The sequence below is a fragment of the Zea mays genome, chromosome 7 (assembly GCF_902167145.1).
Source record: "Zea mays cultivar B73 chromosome 7, Zm-B73-REFERENCE-NAM-5.0, whole genome shotgun sequence".
In the NCBI taxonomy this organism is placed as follows: Eukaryota; Viridiplantae; Streptophyta; class Magnoliopsida; order Poales; family Poaceae; genus Zea; species Zea mays.
In genome coordinates, this window is record NC_050102.1 from 30619940 (window position 1) to 30642525 (window position 22586).

At 43.2% G+C, this 22586-nt stretch overlaps 1 protein-coding gene across 1 annotated transcript; it reads left to right on the top strand.

Annotated features, from left to right (window-relative positions):
- The first annotated feature begins 14273 nt into the window (after nucleotides 1–14273).
- On the top strand, nucleotides 14274–18434 carry LOC100383129 (uncharacterized). Its single transcript, NM_001175795.1, has 5 exons — nucleotides 14274–14379; nucleotides 14499–15448; nucleotides 15541–15675; nucleotides 15801–16209; nucleotides 18216–18434. Exons 2-4 carry the CDS (start codon nucleotides 14534–14536, stop codon nucleotides 16182–16184), a joined length of 1434 nt encoding a protein of 477 aa, NP_001169266.1. The 5' UTR covers nucleotides 14274–14379; nucleotides 14499–14533; the 3' UTR covers nucleotides 16185–16209; nucleotides 18216–18434.
- The last annotated feature ends 4152 nt before the right edge of the window (nucleotides 18435–22586 follow it).

Consider the following 22586-nt stretch of genomic DNA (forward strand, 5'->3'; position numbering starts at 1 on the left):
CCTTCTTCTCTTTCTAGCAGTTGCGAATACAAAACCGTATGTCATATCTTATGCATATTCAGTTTATCTGCTCTCTTGTATGGTGTACTGTTTATGTCCTAATTCAAATGGATGGATGTATGTTTGCGCTCGCATAGAGAATGGTTTGGTTGAGGAGTCCGAAGAACTCGCAGGAGAAGACCCTGAGCAGTAGCTGGTTGGTGGAGGCAAGTGTCCCTTGAGCTATCTTTGTCCTATACAATTCTATAATTCACTTTCTGCATTTACACAGTTATACCTAAGGATTGACTAGCTTTTGTTATCCTTGTCCTTGTTTACCTATTTGGGTTGGATTATTATGGTTTAGCTTTATGCTAGTGCTTAACACCAATCAATGAACATGATGAGATTTATCAATGATACGTTGTTTCCCTTCTTTATTATGATATTATACTTGTGCTATTTAAGGGGGCTCGAGCGGTTTCTCGAGTGCCTGTATGTAAGGACCTGTTCTTTGGATGACCGCCCGGGAAAACAGTGCAACCATGAGGGTGGAGTGGGATGCCCTTAGCTGAATAATTAGAGGAACCGGGGTGTAGTTCGCTTAGCCGTCGTGCCATTAATGGGGCTCGGTGTATGCGGCTCGCTCTGCCAAGTTTGGTTCGCCCCTTGGGGAGGAGTGCGGTGCATTTAGGAAACCTAACGGGCAGCTACAGCCCTAGGGAATCTTTGTAAAGGCTATGTAGTGATACCGTGCTAGGTCACCTTGGTAGTGATCAATGGAGAGTCATGATCTCTGGGCAGAAAGGAAATCACGGCTTGTGGGTAAAGTGCGCAACCTCTGCAGAGTGTTTGAAAACTGATATATCAGCCGTGCTCACGGTTATGAGCGGCCAAGGGAGCTCCATTGATTAGTGATACTTGATCAGAGATGTTCGTATTACAGGTGGCAGTGAGAATGATGGTTTTGGCATTGACTATGGTAATGGTAAGTGGTATTTTTTCCGTTTGGAAAGGGTACGTTTGGGTTAATAACGTGGGTTAATTCTAAAACTTGGCTTTCTCTACTAGTAGTAATAATCTGACCAACTAAAAGAAACTGCTTGACTTACCCCCACATAAAGCTAGTCCACTACAGCCAGACAGGACACTTGCTGAGTATGTTGATGTGTACTCACCCTTGCTCTACACACCAAACCCCCCTTCCCTAGGTTGTCTGCATTGCAACCACTGCTCAGGAGAAGATGAAGCCATGGAAGGAGACTTCCAGGGGTTCCAAGATTACGACGAGTTCTAGGCGTGGGTTAGCGGCAACCCCCAGTCGGCTGCATGTGAAGGCCGCGTGTATCTACGTTTCTTTTCCGCACTTTGATTATTGTAAAGACTATGTGGATGTCTCATACATATGATGTAATCGACTATTATTACCCTTTTATGTGATTATTTGAGCACTATGTGATGATGTCCAGTTATGTAACTATTGTGTACGTGAATCGCTGATCCTGGCACGTACATTGTTCGCATTCGGTTTGCTTTCTAAAACCGGGTGTGACACCTAGCCCCCTAACCAGCAACCTTAGAGACCATGTAAGCCATAGCTAGGACTGTAACACCCCTGGTGTTACTGTTACTAAAACTTGAGCATAACATCATAAGCATTGGCATTGCATATGTTTGACACACCTAGAGTGCATTCACTAGGCAAAAATTTCAAACAAGTGTATTGATATGGTATTTTGTAAATAAGACCCTAGTGTAGGGTACTTAACCTTCAATAGGGACCTGAGGGGTAAAAGAGGACCCAAATAGAGAAAACCCCAAAGATTAAGTAAATTAATCATAAAATGTTATCAAAGATGGGCCTACATTGCATTTACACCCCTGAGATACCAAAAACCCTAATGGAAACCCTAGAAAACCCTAAACCTAAACCCTAGGGGGTTGAGTGCAAAATTAGTCCACTTTTGGACTAAAGTGCAAAAACCATGTTAAATAAGTATCCTAAGTCATTTGGTTCACAAATATGTGGATTTGTAAGCTAAACCCTGGATTTTGGACCTATTTGCAAAAAGGACCCATTTGGATTCTATGCTAAGTTTGAAATCAGTGATATGGGCTCAACTTTGGAGCTCTGTAGCTTTCAAATTCTAGGGTTTTTGCCCTAGGTCAACACATCAAATTTGCAGAACTATCAAAGGAGAACAATTTTGCTTAAGAGTGTAAGCACAGTTGTTATGAAGAATTTGGAGAAAATCACACCCAAAGTCAGGCTATCAGGCTGTTAAAGTCTGAATTTCAGACTGACAGTGCAACCACAGAGACTTTGGGCATGAATTCAGGCTTGATTCAATAGGAATTTGGCTACTGCTGCTATGGCAAAATTATAGCTGGTTTGTAGCTCTATAACTTTGCTGCATAGATCTGGACGAGTTACCATAGAAATTTGAAAGAAATTTGGCCCTAAACCTTGGTTGTCAGGCGCACTGAAGAAGAATGCGATGGTACAGTACACCGGGTGGATAAGCTTCAGCCTCACCACCGACGACCTCTGCCGTGATTCGCGCCGCCGCCATTGCGATTTACGCCACCGGTGACCCGATAAGTCTGCCAGGTAATAGCTATTCGCCTGGAGATAACTCCGGTGACTCACCGCCGTATCCCCCTTGCTTTGCGGCCTGTGCAGATAAGCTCGCCGGCGACAGCCATCGCACGGCTTGGCACCACGTACCCTGGCACCTCCACTGGATCATCGTGAACCGCTGTAATCCTCTGTCCATCGCCGGAGTGACTGCCACGGCGTTGAACACGAATTCACGTGCGCCAGTGACCTCCCCCTTCCTCTGACCGCCACGCGTCACCATTGAAATTTCCGGCCACCGCTCTCTCTCCCTATAAATTGAAGCCACCGTCAGCTTCGCAACATCATCACGCACCACACCACCCAGTATTGCTCCCAGTCGATCACCAGTGAGCGCGAATTTTAAACTTCCCCCAAATCTGCTCAAAATCACCGCGAAAACAACCTCACCGCAGTCAGCTCAGCTCAGGTCAGTTCAAGTTACTCCGCCGCTTGTTCTAGCATCCCTAGGCTCTCCTCAAGCTCCTCGACCCTTTTAATTGAACTGGACCGCCATGAATCACCGAGAACACATTCATCTGTCCGCAATGTTCACGGTCACCGTGGCTAGAGACATTCAGTTAGTCATTTATGAAATTAACTTAGGGGAAACATTCACTAGGCCCCGAATCTGGTTTAGACCGACGAAGGACGCCAGTCCTTGCCCCGTTCGGCTGGTCTACGCGCTCGCCGGAGCTCTGCCGTGTTCATCGTCGTCGGGGACCTCGATGTGGAAGGGAATAGAACTTGGGGGGTTTATTTGAAAAGCGTCAGTGACTCAATAAAATAGTAAAAGAACCCTTTCCCAGTTAGCCAGAACACCAAGGGCCTTTCTGCAAAGTCTCCAGCGAGGGCGCAGGCGCGCGCGCTTTCCTGTGTTGGTTGGGCCGCCGGGGCTGAAATCGGCCTAGGACTGTTCACTCTTTTTTCCTTTTCTTTTTCGGGCAGGACTCCAACAATTTTAGAAAATAGTAGAAAAATCCTAAAAATGTCAAACCAATTTTCCTAGATTCCTAATTTTCCATAGAATTTAATAAAAATAGTTTCATGATTTTTAGATTAAATAGGGAATTTTAGAGCATTTAAAATAGCCTAAAACCTTGTTTCTAGATTTTTAGAAAATAGATAATAATTCCAAAAATCCCCAAACTTTTTAGATGACCTTTATATAATATTTAGAAGCCTTGGGTTGATTTTGGTATGATTTAGACCTTGTTTGATAACTAGAACCCAAAACCCTACCCCTGCGCTTTGAAATCCTTTACTGACTCCGGAAACCCTAGTTTCCCGGAGAACCGTGAAGGAAAATTGTATTCAAGACCTTAGATAATAAACTTCTACTATCCTTGCACTCTCATGAGCATTACATGGCACTCATTATTATGTATGGTTATCTTTAGAACACGAAGAAGAAGTTGAAGTAGTAGAAGAGAAGACTTCACCACCACCTCAGGAACCTCAAACAGACAGTTGTTTTTACTTTGACATCTGTGGAACTGAGCCTGAATCACCTGTAAACTAAGGCAAGCCCCGGTGCATTTGCCACCTCCTTGACTCTTTTAAAATCTTTCTCACTTGCTTGATGCATTAGGTGATAGGAGTTGATTGATAAAACAATTCCTGCATTACCTTCCTTGAATTTGATTACCTTCCTTTGGATCCCTATTTTATAAAAAAGCTTTTACTATGCTTAGTCTTGCTTTAGCAAAGAAAAGATTTTGTTTTTACAAAAGATGATGTGGCAAAGTGGGAGGGATGTTTTTGAAAATAAAATTTGATGGTGGATCCATCATGGCCATGATGGGTTCAACATCGGAAAAGATGTACCTCTACCAGGTACCAAACTTTGGGTTGAAATGATTAAGCTGAGACCGGGCGGGTGACTTGCACGAGAAGAGAGTCTCAGTGTAGTGTCTCCGTCTGAGTCGATTAAGGACCGTGTCGATGTAGGCTTGATGACCGAGGACCCTTTAACTGGTCACATGCCTCGTCATGGGTAAGCTTTGCCTCGGGCAGACTAAGGCCAGAATAAGATACCACGCAATGGGAGTGGAGAGATGGCGAGAGTAGCGTGTACCCTCCATGGCAAGAGGCTGGACGGTGGTGTATCTGTGCTCTCGGTTGGCGTGAACCTGATCTGGTCTTAAGAAACCCGGTGGTGGGTTGACATATGCAAGGGTTAAGTGCTACATATGTCGTGTGATCAGAGATCCTCAGCTGAGTATAATCGATTCGGATCGTCGTACCTTCGCGGTTATGAAGACTTGGTCACTGACTTACACGTAGAACTCCAATAAAGATTAAGGGTCCTAAGAAATTGGCTAGTGCAGGTCAAGTGATTGAACTAGGGTAGAAAGAACTCTAGAGACAGGCAATCTTACCTAACCTGACAAGTAAAATTTGGATTTTTAAGGATCCACTTTAGTAAGCATTTCTGCAAATAGAGTCTTTGATTATTGAGAAACCTTACCTTGACTCCCTGATGACCAGCATGCCCTTGAGAGTCTTTTCTTTAGTTGGGTAAGTCTTGCTGAGTAATTCCATACTCAGGGTTTTATTCCCTATTGTTTTTAGGTGAAGAAGCGACAAACTTTTGTTGTTTCTGTTCCAAGGTGGTCTCAAAAGAAGAAAATCAAGAATAGAGCTGCGGGAGGAAGGGTTCCTCCATAAAACTTATGTTTTATACTTATCGGGAGGGGTTTTTGCCTCCCTTGGTTCTGTAATAATAATACTCTGCACTCGGTTAAATATTTCCTGGTCTGTAATATATAACTTTGTCTTACTTTTAAAATAAATGTAAGTTTATGTAATTGCTTCCGCATTTTCATATCTCCGTTGATCTGTAATGTCTGCGTGACGGGTGAAACGCTCTTGGGAAAAGTAAGAAAAGCAGATACCGAACTTGTCAAGTGATTCAGGGGCACCTACAGGGTTGTCTGAGGTCCGTTAGACAAGGACAACTGTAAGTGGGCCTAATGACTTGGGAGGTTCCGTCACAAGGACAAGTAAAAGATTAGGGGGGAGATAGAGATTAGGGGGAAGATAGCAGAAGTAGCATAGAAGTAACAGAGATAGTACAAGTAGCATATAACTATAGAAGAGTAACAAAATTGCAGTTTTAACATAGTACAAAATAGCAGAGATACAAGTAACAAAGATAGTAGAAGAAACATCATTGCTAATAGACAATGGTATCAGGATGACATAGGTAAGTAATGACATAGAAAAGTTCATCATTGCTAGTCGACAATGGTATCAGGATGTAAGTAATGTCATCATTGCTAATAGACAATGTTCTCATCATGAGCAACTAAGCACATCACATAAAGGAACTTAGCACAAAGAAAGTGAGTTCAAAATTGCAGATAGTTCATCATTGCTAATAGACAATGTTCTCAGCCAGCAACTTAGCACAAAGAAAGTGAGTTCAAAATTGCAGATAGTTCATCATTGCTAATAGACAATGTTCTCAGCCAGCAACTTAGCACAATACATATTACATAATGACAACTATCCCCTATGTGAGGCCCTATTCTGCCACATTTGTTGAGCCCAATTGTCCCTGGTAGCAACTAGGCAGCATTGTCCATGACAAGGTCATGGGGAGCTTCCTCATGAACTTGATTTGCAGCCCATGTTTCTTCTTGTGGAATATGTTCATCATTCCCATGACAAAGAATCCAGTTGTGGAGGATACAACAGGATAGAACTAGCTTTACTTGTGTCTTGTATGAATGGAAAGGTTTGTTGTATAATATTTGAATCTGTTCTTCAAAGCACCGAAGGCCCTCTCTATTGTCACCCTTAGTGATGAATGTCTAAGGTTAAAGAGCTCTTTTGGGTTCTGTGGATTCCTCCCCCCATATTCACTCAAGTGGTACCGTGTGGCATGGTAAGGGGGTAAAAACCTAGGTCTGACAGCATAACTAGCATCCACAAGGTAACATTTACCTAACATAATAGATCATATATTAGGGAATACCAAGGAAAGTGTGCATTGTGTAGACCAATACTATTTTTACCTTGGGACACTTTTAGACCATCTTCTCTTTCAAGGGCATCAGCAAGGATAAGGGCATCATGTGCTGAACCCTCCCAGCCAGCAAGAACATATGTAAACCTTAGATCAAAGTCTACAACAGCTAAGATGTTCTGTGTTGTGGTGTGTTTCCTACCAAGGAAGGTAGCTCTCTGATGTCTAGGAACTCTTGCTAGCACATGAGTGCCATCAATGGCACCAATACAGTCCTACACATTAGGGCAAACATTTGTTACTACAAACCCAACTTGAAAAGGAAGGGATCAGTAGTGGTCTGTTTGGAGGGCTGAGCTTGAAATAAGGGTACCATCTGTGGCTATCTCTAATTTTGGTTGGTGTAGCAGTTGAAGGTGGCAAGATCATTTCATTTCTTAGTTCACCAACAACATACAATACTTCCCTAAAGTATCTGCTAATGGTCTCAATAGACATTCGAAAGCTCATATGTATAACTCTAAATCTTTGGTTATGACCTACCACATGTAAAAACATGGCAACCTACTCCTTTACTGAGCTATGAATGCTATCTCTCAATAGTTGCCTAGTGCGAAAAAGTTCACACAATTGCATAAAAGGGGCTCTTCTCATCCTGAGTAAGTCAACACACTCAACATCAGTGGATTCATAAATAAACCTTAAGTTGTTTTGCCTCTCTTGGTCTCTTTGGTGCATTGGGCCATAAGTGATAGACCTCCTAGCATGCATTCGGTGCCTTAACCATGCAGCCAACCAGGCTAACATAACTGCTACAAGAACCACTGCCTTTGTAATTAGCCGACGACGTGCAATAGCAGAATCCATTGCTAGAGTAATAAAATAGAAAAGGAGATTAGAGGTCTAAGTTGGCTCACATGTGTTGTGCTAGTTGCTAAAATGTAATTCATAGAACATTGATCTATAGCTCAGAGGCACACTAGCATCATAGAACATTGATCTATAGCTCAGAAAATACATGATCAAGCATGCTAAACGGTGATGTGCTAGTTGCTAATATATGAAAATAGATTCTTACACAAGCCATGACTGCGACATAAAAGAGATGCGCCACCCAGAGGCAATGAATCATCACATACCATTGATCGATAGCTCAGAGAAACACAAAATGTGCATTAAACTTGCCATTAAAGAAACACAAAAGCAAGTTAAATGCCACAAAAGTTATCACAAAATGTGATAGTTCAAAAGGGGTTTTTACCACAAAATGTGCATTTAACTTGATTTCTCAACCACAAAAGATCAATACCAGAGTAAATACCAGATCTGTTAAGAGAGTGATATGTTAACAAATGCTTTGACAAAGAAAATAATACACAGAACTGGATTCATAGCATAAAAAGCAGCATGGTTATACACAGGAGAGATTCATAGCATAAAAGCAGCATGGCTATACACAGAACGGGAACTAAATCTACCATAATACCAATTCTGTTAAGAGAGTGAGCTAAAAAGCAACATGGTTGTACCAGATCTGTTCAAAGGTGGCTTTATTCGGCCAAAAGCAGCATTATTTTAGGACCCTCAGATTCTCATATCAGTAGTAATCAAGATTCTCAGATCAGTTTGGTTCAAATCAGTAGTACTCAACGGGAACTAAAGCGAATACCTCGTGTTCAGGGGGATAGGGGAATGTCAAAGTCCTTACCTTTGAAGAAACCTAGAGAGTGCGAGAGGAGGGTGCGAGAGCTCCACAACGGGAACTAAGGCGAGCTCGACGGAGAGAGAGGGAGCTCGACAGCGGCGAGTAAGGGTGCCAAACCCTAGCTCATAGTGAGTGGATACGGAGAGGGAGAGCTCGAGGGCGAGTGGAGACGGGAGAGGGAGAGCTCGACAGCGACGACTGAGGCGAGCTCGATGGAGAGAGGGGGTGCTCGACAGCGGCGACTGAGGCGAGCTCGACAACGGCAACTGAGGCAAGCTCCCGGCAAACAGATATCTCCTTGTTGTCTGGAAGGCAATACAAAAATCGTCTTCATCAATACCATTAAACACCAGGGATCTTGGGGGATACTTCAGATCCTTAGCATATTGCCTAGCTTCGGCAACCTGCTCCTTTGATAGCTTTTCCCTGCCGCGTGACGCACTATAAATTCCAATCCCTCAGTAGAAGCTTCAGCGGCAGGGAATTCAGATTCTTTGCTGGTTCCCTATTTTTCTAATGGTAACGGAGCTTTTACAGCACTTGAAGGTTTTGGTTCAGTATCCGTTTCAACAAGCTCCGCAGGCCCTGTTTCTGCGGGAACTGAGGGCCCAGCTTCAGCTTCAACCCAAGTTATGACAGCTTCGACAATTTCCTTTGTATTTTTCTCACCCATGCTAGGTACTTCTGTAGAGACAGGAGTTAGTACCTTTGTCAATTCCATGACAGCATCCAGTACACTAGCCATTCTCCTCCTTTTCAGAGTTAGCAAAGTAGTTTTTTGAATCTTCGGCAATTCTACCTCTGGCAGTGAAAAAGTTTTTGTCTGCTCCGCTATTGTATTTGGAATTGGCTCTTCGGCTGATCCCACTATGGCTTCAGCAGTAGCGGGATGATTTGGTTCAGCGGCAGAAGAAGACCCTTCAGCAGGCTTCGGCACCTTGGCCGTTTCAGAGTGCCTGGGCCAGTGTGTCAAGACTTTAACCTTTTTCCCTTCAGCGTGGTAGAGATTGCCAAAGCAGTACCCTTTATTTTCTTTTCCTGCTTTCGTGAGTGATAACAATAGTCTGGGTACACAAAACCAATTACATCAAAAACCCTGTTTAATCTCTTCTTGCCTTGTCCTCCGAAGGCCAATGTCATGGCATCGTCTTCGGCCCTTGTGTAGGCCCCGAGCAATTCGTCACTAGTTGCCTCAATATAATCCAACCAGTCATCGTTCGGCTCATCGAACTGATCTCTGTATCTAAAGGTGTATTTTAGATAAACTAAGCTGCCTTGGCTGGACCCAGCAGCGTCCTTCGTCATCTCCCAGCCACTTCCAAGAGGCCACACTCTGTAAGCAATATGCTCCTGGACTAAGTCCCTGGTGCCAATATAAGTACATACAGTGTTGAAGGCCATCTGACATGCTTGAATATCATTTCCCAAGGGCAGTGACTGGTCTCCTAATGCCGAAGCGAGACCAGATAAGGTGTTGAATGATCCCCTTTATATCTTCTCTTTCAACTAAGTCGTTCTTCACATAAAACCACTCTTGCATCTAGGCTTCTGGCCACCTCTTCCGAAATGTTGGGACTAGATAGCTCACTTCAGAGCGAGGCACGAAGCCATAACAACCAAAATTATTATGATATTGTTCTTTGCCAGTAGCCTTCGTCTCATAGGATAGCTCATGCATGTTGCAGAAGCATTTTGCATTCGGCTCTAAACCCTGGCTTATCATGGCCCAAATGAAGATCCCCATTCTAATGATAGCTTCGGGGGTAATCTGATGAAGGTAAATTTCAAAAGTCTTCAAAACTTCAACTAAAAATTTGTCCAGGGGGAATCGAAACCCTGCTTTCATAAAACTCCTATAGACAACAATTTCGTCTGCTTCGGGCGCAGGGGCATTGCTATCTCCTCCAGCCCTCACGATAGAAATATCGCGGAAGTATCTTCCTTTCATTGCATCAATTTGACTCTGTTTGATGGTTGATTTCCTGAAGATGGTATGACTCGGCCGCCAGGGCCGATCTTCGGCACCTTCATTTCCACTTTCTAAGTCAAAACTTTCACTATCACCGGAATCTTCAGATAACCCAGCTAGCATCTCATTGGTAATCTTATTTATATTTGTCTTCTTCATAGCTTCATAAAACCCAGCCAATATAGGGTCAGCAATCTTCTTCTCTTCAGCCATTTAGACAACGGTTGCACGATTGCCGAAGCTTAAAACTCAACCAAAACTCGGCAGAGCAAAAAAATTCAGAATGCCAAAAATAGCGCAAGCAACTGAAATGGCACAACAAATGCTCTTGATGCAGGTTCCTATTTAAATGCCTAGTGCCCCACGATTTGGTGGGTCCTTATGTCAGTGATATTCGCTATTCTAGCGAAGGGAAGGTGTTTTTTGGAACCTTCGACTAAAGGCCTTCGTTCACGTCGCAGTTTGAATTTGTTACAAAGAAAGAAATTAATACTGCAAGGGGCTACTGTTGGGGCCTTCCTCTTCTGAAGGTCCTCAAAAACATGACTAGTCATATGTTTTGTGTAACATAGACTGTTACAGGAGGCTTCGACTTTGGGATGAAGGTTTTCTCCTCTGGTAAAGCCATGCGTGATATGAAGATACAGCCCGAAGGTGATATGACTGAACGCCGAAGCTATGGCTAAAGGAGCTTCGGCTTGATATGATAGCAAGGATGAAGGATGGAACCGATCTAAGGAGGAAAATACTACTTTGTCCTTGATAACTTGCATTGTAATTAAGAGTAAATGTCAAGGGCATGGATGTAATCTTATCTGGGCTGCGTCCCGTGCCTATAAATAGATGAACAGTAGCATCGTACTATTCACGCTGAATTGTAATCTCTCTCTCGCGTCATCTTTGCATCCCTACCTTCTGGCGAACCGAAGGTACCATTGTGCTATAAATATCATTAATGTTCATTTTGATATATGAATACGAATATAAATAAATTGTGAGGACTTGATCATTATCTTTCATTCTTTAACATTCTTTTACATTCTTATTTATGTTTGTATTCATATTTTATATACTGAGATGATGAAGGCATGTCCTTCATGACCTTCGTCTAAAGATCATTTTATCCGAAAGGAAATAATGCTTCGAAGGACGAAGGTCTTTAACCATTAACAATCGTGTTGTCTTGTTCTTGATCTATAACATTTGAGAACAAGTGACCAACAAGACTCATCTCCATTGCTTCGAACCCCCAAGTGCTTAATAGAATCACTCGATGATTAGCATATGTGTTTTACAAAGTGCTTAGGCTAGCGCTTGCTCTAGGTTGTTCCTAGTAGATTGAGTGAGGTTAGAAAATCCACACAAATCACTCCTCTTGCGTAAGCTGTTGTACTTGTACCGAGTGAGGCGAGAGTCTTGCGAGACCACACCAACCGCGTTTGTGGTGTGGCTGCCACCATATACTAAGGGAACAAGGCCTACGGTGTTTCGGCCGAAAGCTCGATAGTGAAGACGGCGGGGAGCGTCCAAGAGGAGGCCAAAAGCAGAGCACCAATTGTGCGTAGAGAAGGCCTACGACTCTCTACGGAGTCACTCGACTAGGTGCTTGGCCCTCGCGTGGGCTTCCCTTTACGTAGGGGCACCAACGAGGATTAGTTAGAACCTTACGTGGTTCTAGATACCTTGGTAAAAATATTGTCGTGACAACGGGAGTTTGCATGTCTACCTTTATCTTTAAGCTTCCACATTTATTGTTTACATGAGTTGTGATATTTACTATTCCTAGTTTAGAATATAGGCAAGTCGGTAGGATTGGAACTTCGGTTGCTAAACTCCTTTTTGCTGTAGAGATAGCAACACTTAGACAAAACCTTAGTGCACACTCGTGTCCGGCTATTTGCATAGGTTTTGTTTCAGGGAATTATTATTGGCCTAGTTTAGAGTGCGAAAAATAGAAGTCATAATTAATCCCCTCTTAGGCGTCTACATTCTTTTCACAATGCATATAAATACAAACACCTAGTAGCACTAGATGATCGAATTATCCAATTAATCTCCCCCTAATAGTATGGCCACCTATCCTAAATCTGGTCACATACTTTATAAAGTTTTGATAGGTAAAAAATGTCTTAGCTTATATCTTTGTCTTGAGCACTTGCATTTTACTTTAACCCTTCCTTTTATCATGTTTAGCACATGATCAGCCCTTATGAACATCATCATCATTTTCATAGTTGTTATACTTGCTCAAACTTGGATATGGACTTAGCCTATCTTATGTATAGTACTTAGAGTAGAGGTTAGTCCGCTAGTTTAACAATTACTAAAACCATACATAAAGCTTTCAAAAGGAAAACGAAAGGATTTCATGTGTGGAAACATTGCATATGATTGAGCCTTTGCTTCTTGGATTCTCTGATCATTTGGGATGAATGGTGAAGAGATTATGAAGATGAAAAAGGATTTGGAGCTGAGTGAAATAGAAAGGAAGTTTTTAGAAAAAAAATTAGACAATAAAGATGCTTATTTTCTTCGCTCAGTTGATTGCTTATAAGAACTTAGTAGAGATTGTTATAACAAATTTGGAGCTATGCTTGAAGACGCTTATTGGGAGAAGGGAGATTTTAGTTTAGTCTTCGGCTAGCTATGTTCTCATTACGAGGATATGCCAACTATGCTCTAGACGACTGGTAAGCTAAGTTCTATTTGACTTGGGCTTCGTTTTATCAGATGAAGGAAGCCAATGATTCGTTGTATGCGAAGCTATAGATGAATGTTATAAGTTTCCTCATGTTGAGTCTTAAAAGTTTCTGTAAAGGTTAACAAGCTAGGAAAGAAAGTATTTTCATTAATACTGGAATCTCGGGGGCGAGAGCTTTCCATTACAAAAGCCAAAACTAGAATACACAAGTGTTTTGTGAGTTGTTGGATTTGTTATTTTTTCAATTATCTCTTGTTGCCATCTTGTGATGTTTCCTTCTTACTGCAGCTTGAGGGAAGAATCGACACTAGCTGAATCATGTCAGAAGAAGGCATACAAAGCTATTGTGGATCTCGCAATGCAAAGTGATGATGTTCGTGACCATATTATATAGTTTGTTTTGTAATTATTGAGGGGTGAGAATACAATTGTAAATACTTAAACTTTAATAAACCTTGTGTTGGTTCCTCCTCTCAGGCTTGCGCAGAATGATGCAAAGATTATGCATCTTTTGATGTATACGAGAAACTTCATTGTTGAACCTTCGAAATTAGTTGAATATTATGTTTAATGTTAGTGAAGATTTGTTTGATTCTCACATAAGGATTGTGTATTTTTAGCTTAGAAATGGTATTCTTACATGTTTGCGAGGATGAATTTTTCTTAGATTGTTGTGAAGATATCCATTTGCATTAGCAAAACTAGGATTTAGCGTGATCGTGTTGTTGATCTCTCTAAGGCAACCTGATGAATGATAGTTTTTGTCATTTAATGGAAGTAGACTTCCTTAATTTGTTTTGCTTTCCATGTAGTTGGAAGACTTGAGTCCTATTGACATGTCTGAAGATTTTCTTTGAACCAATGCTAACTGATAGTCGCCTAGAAAAGGCTAAATAGACAAAACTTAAAATTTAACTTCAAACAATCTAACTCAACCTGAGATTATTATATTAAGTGCTTAGAACAAGATGAGTTAGTTCGAGTAGTTTAAGTACAATGCTTGCACAAGGTTTTTAGTAAATATAAATACATGATTGAACTTTGCAACTCAATGGAAAATAAGATTAGTGCAAGTAGCTAAAAGACTAGGAAGGAAAGATGTAGAATAAATTGCAACACAAAAACAAATGAATACACATCAATTTATTAACGGAGTTCGAATTTTTTAAAAAACTTACGTCTTCGTTGATCCACTAAAATTTAAACAGACACTAAAGTTTAATGGAAACAAACGGACCCTTCAGTTTGCTCTCGGGGCTTTGGTCTCTTCCCCTTCGTCACTCTCTCTCTCTCTCCCCGACTCACTACTTATCTCCCGTCGGGCCTCGACGGACGGCGGCAGTGGCCGCGCGGAACGGCGAGAGGACGACGAGTGGAGGTTCACGTGGGGGGTGCCGCTCTGCTAGCGCGTGAACGGTCATCTTGGACTTTGGAGGTAAATACCCGGAGCACGACGAGGGCAGCTGTTGTGGGTTTTGGTTGGGGTTTTGGAGCAAATAGGTTTCTCGATTTTCCTACGAAATTTCTGATCACGATTTGCACGGTTCCACCCAGTGCTCCTTGTGCTGCAGTGGACGCGTGGTGCCGCTATGGATGCAGGAGCCAAGAAGAAGAGGAGGCTGGAGGAGGGGCAACGTGGTGGTCAAGAACTGCCGGTGCCGGTGCCGCCCCGGGGCCCGGACCTGATCAACAGCCTCCCCGACGAGATTCTTTGCAGCATCATCACCCTCCTCCCGACCAAGGACGGCGCCCGCACCCAGATCCTCTCGCGTCGGTGGCGGCCTCTTTGGCGCACCGCGCCTCTCAATGTCGAGGTCGCTATCAATTACGTTGGGCACATGTCGTCCTACTGCAGCCGTCTCTGCAGCCTGTTGAGCACGCACGAGGGCCCTCTCCGTCGCTTCTCACTCACCTATCAGCTATTTGGCAACAACTTCCAGTTGGTCGACTCATTGCTGCAATCCCCCAGGATCAATGACTTCCCGGAGTTGGAGATTTGTTCATACAATGTACTTCCGCCGTCTGTGCTCCGTCTTCTGCCTCTAGTCTGCGCCCTGCACTTAGGCAAGCGGGCTCCACCACGATATAGCGATCTCATTTTTTTCCCAGACCTCAACCAGCTCAAGCTCCTAAATTGTAGTCATTTCCCCAACCTCAAGCACCTCACACTTGCTAGGGTCCATATATCTGACACTGCTCTCCATGCCGTTCTGTCTGGATGCCCTGTCCTAGAGAGCATGGTTCTGGATGGTAACATCGGTTGCCACAGTCTACATATCAGTTCGCCGACCCTTCGGAGCCTTGGTGTGTCGGATGGTGTTAAAGTCTTGGAGGGAAAGCTGCAAGAGCTCATTGTTGAGGACGCTCCTCTCCTAGAAATGCTTATCCCACAGCCTCCAAGTTATGGTCTGGTGATCTGGGTTATTCATGCACCCAAACTGAAAACATTGGGGTATCTTCATGATGACATCCCAACATTTCAGCTTGGAACCATGTTTTTTGAGGTATAGCTACATCTTTTACTTAGCCCAATGCATTTCCATGTACGTGTATTGTTCACCAGATCATATGGTTTATGTTCATACCGTTATTTCAGAAAATGGTGCCTATTATTAGCCTGCCCAATGTGATGCGTACTGTAAGAACTTTAGCCCTCCTCACCACTCCTGATCTGGATCTTGTCATTGGCTTCTTAAAATGCTTTCCATGCGTGGAGAAGCTATACATTGTGGTGAGATTTTCTTCTTTTTTTTGCGCAAAGCTACTTGTTTGTTGTACTAAATAAACTGAGCAGTCAAAAATCATGTTGCATCTCAATTGATGGTGTGTTGTTTCACTTCACTCTTCCCTTTTCAGTCATATACTCGGATGCTTATTAAGAACGAACAAGGCTATGCTCCACTTGAATGCCTTGATCGGCATCTCAAGAACATGCAGATAATAAATTATGAGGACAATAGTGCAGATGTAAATTTCGTCAAGTTCTTCATCTTGAACGCCAGAGTGCTTGAATCTATGAAGTTTGTGGTTCGTCAAGGCCAGTGTGATACAAAATGGATTGCCAGACAACACAAGAAGCTAGAGGTACATGGCAGAGCTTCTCGAGGTGCTACATTTTGTTTTGAAGCTGATGCCACACGTAGGATGTCTAGCTTGGTACACACGAAGCACATCCATGATTTGGCTTCAGATCCATTTGATGAATCATTATGTGGGTGCCCTGGTGATTATGTCTTTTGAAGATGTCTATCAGTCAGACAGTTTGGTAAGCCAAACGCACTTGAATTTTTTACATACCTGAAATTTCTAAGGTTATTTTTTGGTGGCCAGTGCTATTGTCAGAAAGCTATGCCTTTTTTTGTGTTTATGTGGAAACCTGCAACATTTTTCTTTGCAATAGAAATTTGAATCATATTAACCATTTTGTGTAGCTTATTGCTGCTGTTTTCATAGAGTATGATCTTGAGTGCCTCCTTGCCTATTCATGACTAAACTTGACTGTGTTGTTCATGTTACTATTGCATTGATTACATACAAAGACATTATTTATTGATTATTAGAAGTATTAGTGCTTACTGGAATACAAAAACAGAAAACAACCCATCCTTATGTCTTTGTATGTCTTGCAATTTATTTGGATGACTAGCATTTGTAGATAGATGTGGCCAGAGTTGATTGTGTAAGTACCTTGTTATACTAATGTTGCAGATTGTTATTTTTCGAGGTCATATTACACAGGAGTTGCAGATTCGATTCACCCCCCTTAAGAAAACATCTTTGATTCCATCTTTTATGCCAATGTGATTAAACTCGTGCTAATAGCCTAATACTGCTTAAATGTTTGTATTAGAGAATCTGTTTTCATGATCTGTTTTACAGAACCATTGTTAACAGCGATATTATTGATCCTGGGAAACAAAAAAAATACAATTCTGTTATTTGGGGCTGTGTAGATACTAGTGGAGACATGTTGGGCCTATTTGGCACAGCTTATAGGCTGCGTATGGCCAAAATGTGTGGCAATTAGAAGCCAAACTGCTCGGAATTTTGCAGCCTTTTCTGGTTACATTACTCCACCACAGTTCATTTGTACTAAAACGCAGAAGCTTGGTAACCACACTTTTCCTTTATTTGTGCATCTTCTCAGTGAAGTATTTGTCCCCATATAGTTGTACCAACCTGTGCTGTTGTTTTTAGTGATTTTCAGTTGATCGATGCAGAGTATATATGTTGTTTTGTGTATGAAGTTCTTGAATTTTAAATTAAATTTCAGATTAAACTGATTGTTCACCAATAATTGACAACTTGACAATCTAACTATCTAACTACTAGCAGTCTAGCATCCAGTTGTGTACTTGTGTACTGGTAACTTTTATATAATATAGTTTCCATAACCTTTGGTATGATGGAGCTGTGTTTAGCATTCAATTTCTGCGCTGCAGCATTCTTGTTCTCGTTAGTTCATATGGCTTTATTTCAACCTACAGTTCTATTAGTAATACAGATCGGGGTTTCAAACATTTCCATCGTTGGGTTACAGCCCTGTAAGAAGCTGCTTAAAGGACTTGATCCGAACATGTTCATATACATTATTGGCGGGTGAAGTTTAATACTAATTTTATATTATTCACTTAAATGCTTAGAATTAAGTATTTAAAGGTGTCCTTCATGGGTACTACTTGACCTACTAAACTAGCATCTCTTTCTTCATGTGTAGTAGTGCTGAAATCAAAATCTCATATATCCGGTTTTAGTTCTACTTAGTATAAAACCTCTGGACTTTACATCCTCTCGCCACAACTCTAGGTTTTTTATTTACTCCCGCTCGACTTTCTTCAACTAGCACTATATCGTCTGGCGAAAAGCATACACTAAGGGATATCTCTTTGTATGTCCCTTATGACCTTATATGTTACCAAGGCAAATATATGTTTGGGATATCATTTTTAACTTTATGTTGGTGATGTGTTTGCCTGTAAGATTAGATGGGCATGGATTATATCACTGAGTGCCTATTGATATGTTAAGATTACTTGTTATGTTATATTGTTCCCCGGGTAGCTCTCTTGTATTGCTTGTTCCACTCAATTAGCCTTCTTCCTTGCATGGAATTTATGGACAAGCCATAAGTAGGCCATTTTAATCAGGTTCATGTTCACAGCCTATTTTGTTTGGAAACCTCGAATTCTGCCATTCAGCTCTCTGTCAGAAAATTTTGTTATTTGCTATTTTCGCTGCAGAAAAAATCTGATTAAAGTATATTACTTACAGAGGTATGTTGAAATGGACTGCTGCTAGAGACGCCCTGGTGTTCTTTGGACTTGCTGCTTGGCTCATCTTTGGCATGTTTTGGGTATACAATTTAGAAGGAAGTTGTCTCATGTCCGCAATGCACTCTAATTACGATGAAATATGTTGTGCTGTGTACTGTGACAACAAAAAGTCTATCCGTAAGGTGCTGGAGAAGTTCTCTTGCTATGGTGATCTCTTTATATTTGTGTGTGAATTTTGCTATGATTGATGATCGTTTGCCCCTTCTAGTCAGGGTTTTTTTTATCACTTGTCCTGTTGAATGAAAGCCGATCATTCTCAGTTTACATGATGTTTGGAATTGGATTTTCCCTAATAATAATTAATTTAGGTAAATTGTTATAATAGTTGTCATTTTAATTGTCTAATGGGCGCTCAGAATATGCTGACGATGACATAGCAGGCAGTCAGGCACACGTCGTTGCTCCAATTGTTGGCATGTCTTGTGGCTTGCATATTATTGTCTAAGGAGAAAAAACAAATTCGTAAAACTTACGATTTGTAAAGTTTAAAGAGTATATGAATTCATTTATGCAAATTTTGAACTGGTCGCTAAATTTCGAAAGCATAAAAATGATTGTAGTATTGATGAACCAAACTGAAATCAAAGCAGATTGTATTACCAGCTTGTGATTATGTTCGAAAAAACAATATACATTAACCAGTGGGTGGAAAGTAGTCTACACTTCAGAGTTTGGAAGATGGTTGTTGTCAATATTTGCCACAAGCTGATAAGCACACTGGTCATTAATGAAGCAAGGTGTGGATGGTGAGGCCAGGCCAGTGGCCATCATTTATATAAACGCTTAGAAAATTGCAGAGCATCAACAGATATTAGGTGAATGAAATAAAAATGACAACTCGTGTAGGTTCATACAAGTAAGGTCTTACATTGCTGGCTGTAAAACATGGTTCGCACATGTCGTAATTATTACTATAAAACATGGTTAACACTCAAAACATTCAGGCACTACATATTGTGCCTATTGCTGTATTGCAGAACAAGGTAATACTGTGTCGCTCCTACACCTCTGGCAACAACACCAGCGAGCGTCTATCTGGTCAGGCATGTGATCCCTGTTGTAGTATGTGAAACGTGTGATGAAAACATTGTGATAGTTGACATTGGAACATTGTAAAATATTTATATTAACGTTGCAAATTGATTTAATTGATTTTGTAGGTAATGCATGTGTCCAAATATTTGTTTTGATAATCACTAGCTAGTACACATAACCTCTATAGTGACGGTTCTAGATGTATTTGCACTAGCGTTTTTCGGTGCCGCATGCTAGGGACTAGTGGAAAACAACGTTATGGTTTTCTTAATAATAAACCGCCAGTGAAAATGCACTTTTCACTGACGGTTTTCTTTATTTAGCCGCCAGTGGTAGTTTTTCCGCCTTTTCCAAATTTTCAAGACAAAACTGAATTATATATATATTTACACTATATATATATATATATATATATATATATATATATATATATATATATATATATATATATATATATATATATATATGTCCGGTATCGTAATTAGGGGTACCCTCAATACTTCTAAGCATGGCTGAAAAAAATCTTCAAAACAGGCCGTAAAGACTGGTAAGCACAGTTCAAAGTTAAAGCCTTATCTACCAAGGGACGCGATCTCGTCTCGCCCGAGCCCGACCTCGGGCAAGAACCATAGTCCCGGACGGATTCACGCCTCGCCCGAGGGCCTCCTCAGGCAGTGGGCGCACCCCCGGCTCGCCCAAGGCCAAGCTCGAGCAAACTTTGTCGTACAGCAACCTCGGCCAAATTGCCTTACCACCGATCGTATCGCATGCGCATTTAATGCGGGGATCACCTGACACCTTATCCTAACATGCGCGCCTCAGTTGGCAAGGTCGAAATGACCGCAGTCACTTCGCCCCTTTACTGGTCGTTCTGATAGGAAAACAACACTGTTCACCCCGTTCCGACTACTGTGCCAACCACCAGGGTAAAACTAACGACAGTAAGTCACGACCTCCCCCGACTACAGCCTCGGGCGCAACAGGGAGCTCCGCCTCGCCCGACCCCAGGCCTCGGCCTCGGGAGAAGGTCTCCGCCTCGCCCGACCCTAGGCCTCGGCCTCAGCCTCGGCCTCGGGATAAGGTCTCCGCCTCGCCCGACCCCAGGCCTCAGCCTCAGCCTCGGCCTCGGGAGGAGTCACCGCCTCGCCCGACCTCAGCCTCGGCCTCGGGAGGAGTCACAACCTCGCCCAACCTCAGCCTCGGCCTCAGGAGAAGTCATCGCCTCGCCCGACCTCGGCCTCGGACCGACTACGCCACAGGGGATACATCATTACCCTACCCCTAGCTAGCTGCCTCAGGCTACGAAGGAACAAGACCGGTGTCCCATCTAGGTTACTCCGGCAACAGGTAATGATGGTTCCCTGCATGCATCCATGACGTCGATTGTTCTCAACTCTCTACGAAGGCAAAGAAACGTCAGCAGGACCTAGGGCCGCACCGCTAGCTACGCTTCTACATGGCTCAAGCACTTCTCCGCCTACCACATTTGCACATAGCTACACCCCCATATGTACAGCTGGATCATCTCCTTGTATCTATAAAAGGGGATGCCCAGGGCCTTCCCAGGGAGAGAGGAAAGAGGCTAACTCAGACGGCTCACTCCAAGGCCAAAACCCTCTCCCGCGAAGCTTGTAACCCCTACTACGAGCACCCTGGTGCAAGATAATATAAGCCTCACCCCCCTCTCATGTTTCATCTTGCATCAACCCATCTGGGAAGGGACACGCAGCATCAAATTCACTAGTCGGTTGAGGGTCCTCGTGGGTCCAAAACACCGACAGTTGGCGCGCCAGGTAGGGGCCCAGCTGCGTGTTGGCAATACTTTCCCGTTGATTTTCAGATGGATAATCTTCAGTAACCTGTTCGGCCCGGGATGGTGCTCCGCTTTGGGAGTCTCAAGTTCATGTCCCCCGACGGTAGCTACGACATGGTACTCCTTCCCCCGCAGCGCGACAACAACGACGGTCGTCGGCTCGCTCGGCGGAGGCGAACTCGACGACGATATCTCCCCGTGGCGGAAGAGTGATAGTCGCCTAGAGGGGGGGGGGGTGAATAGGGCGAAACTGAAATTTACAAATATAAACACAACTACAAGCCGGGGTTAGCGTTAGGAATAAGAAACGAGTCCGCAAGAGAGGGCTCAAAACAAATCCCAAGTGAATAAGCAAGTGAGACACGAAGATTTGTTTTACCGAGGTTCGGTTCTTGCAAACCTACTCCCCGTTGAGGAGGCCACAAAGGCCGAGTCTCTTTCAACCCTTCCCTCTCTCAAACGATCCACGAATCGAGTGAGCTTTCTTTTCTCAATCACTTGGAACACAAAGTTCCCACAAGGACCACCACAAGTTTGGTGTCTCTTGCCTCAATTACAAGTGAGTTTGATTGCAAAAGAAGGATCAAGAAAGAAGAAAGCAATCCAAGCGCAAGAGCTCGAAAGAACACAAGCAAATCACTCTCTCTAGTCACTATGGCGTTGTGTGGGATTTGGAGAGGATTTGATCTCTTTGGTGTGTCTAGAATTGAATGCTAGAGCTCTTGTAGTAGTTGAGAAGTGGAAAACTTGGATGCAATGAATGGTGGGGTGGTTGGGGTATTTATAGCCCCAACCACCAAAAGTGGCCGTTGGGAGGCTGTCTGCTCGATGGCGCACCGGACAGTCCGGTGCACACCGGACAGTCCGGTGCACACCGGACAGTCCGGTGCCCCCTGCCACGTCATCACTGCCGTTGGATTCTGACCGTTGGAACTTCTGACTTGTGGGCCCTCCAGGGTGTCCGGTGCACACCGGACATCTACTGTTCATTGTCCGGTGTGCCAGTATGGGCGCGCCTGACTTCTGTGCGCGCAGAGCGCGCATTAAATGCGCGGCAGAGAGCCGTTGGCGCGGAGAAGACCGTTGCTCCGGAGGCGCACCAGACAGTCCGGTGCACACCGGACAGTCCGGTGAATTTTAGCGGACTAGCCGTTGGCGTTTCCCGAAGCTGGCGAGTTCCTGAGGCCGACCTCCCTTGGCGCACCGGACACTGTCCGGTGTACACCGGACAGTCCGGTGAATTATAGCCGAGTCGCCTCAGGGAATTCCCGAAGGTGGCGAGTTTGAGTCTGAGTCCCCCTGGTGCACCGGACATGTCCGGTGGCACACCGGACAGTCCGGTGCGCCAGACCAGGGGTGCCTTCGGTTGCCCCTTTTGCTCCTTTGTTGAATCCAAAACTTGGTCTTTTTATTGGCTGAGTGTGAACCTTTTACATCTGTATAATCTATACACTTGGGCAA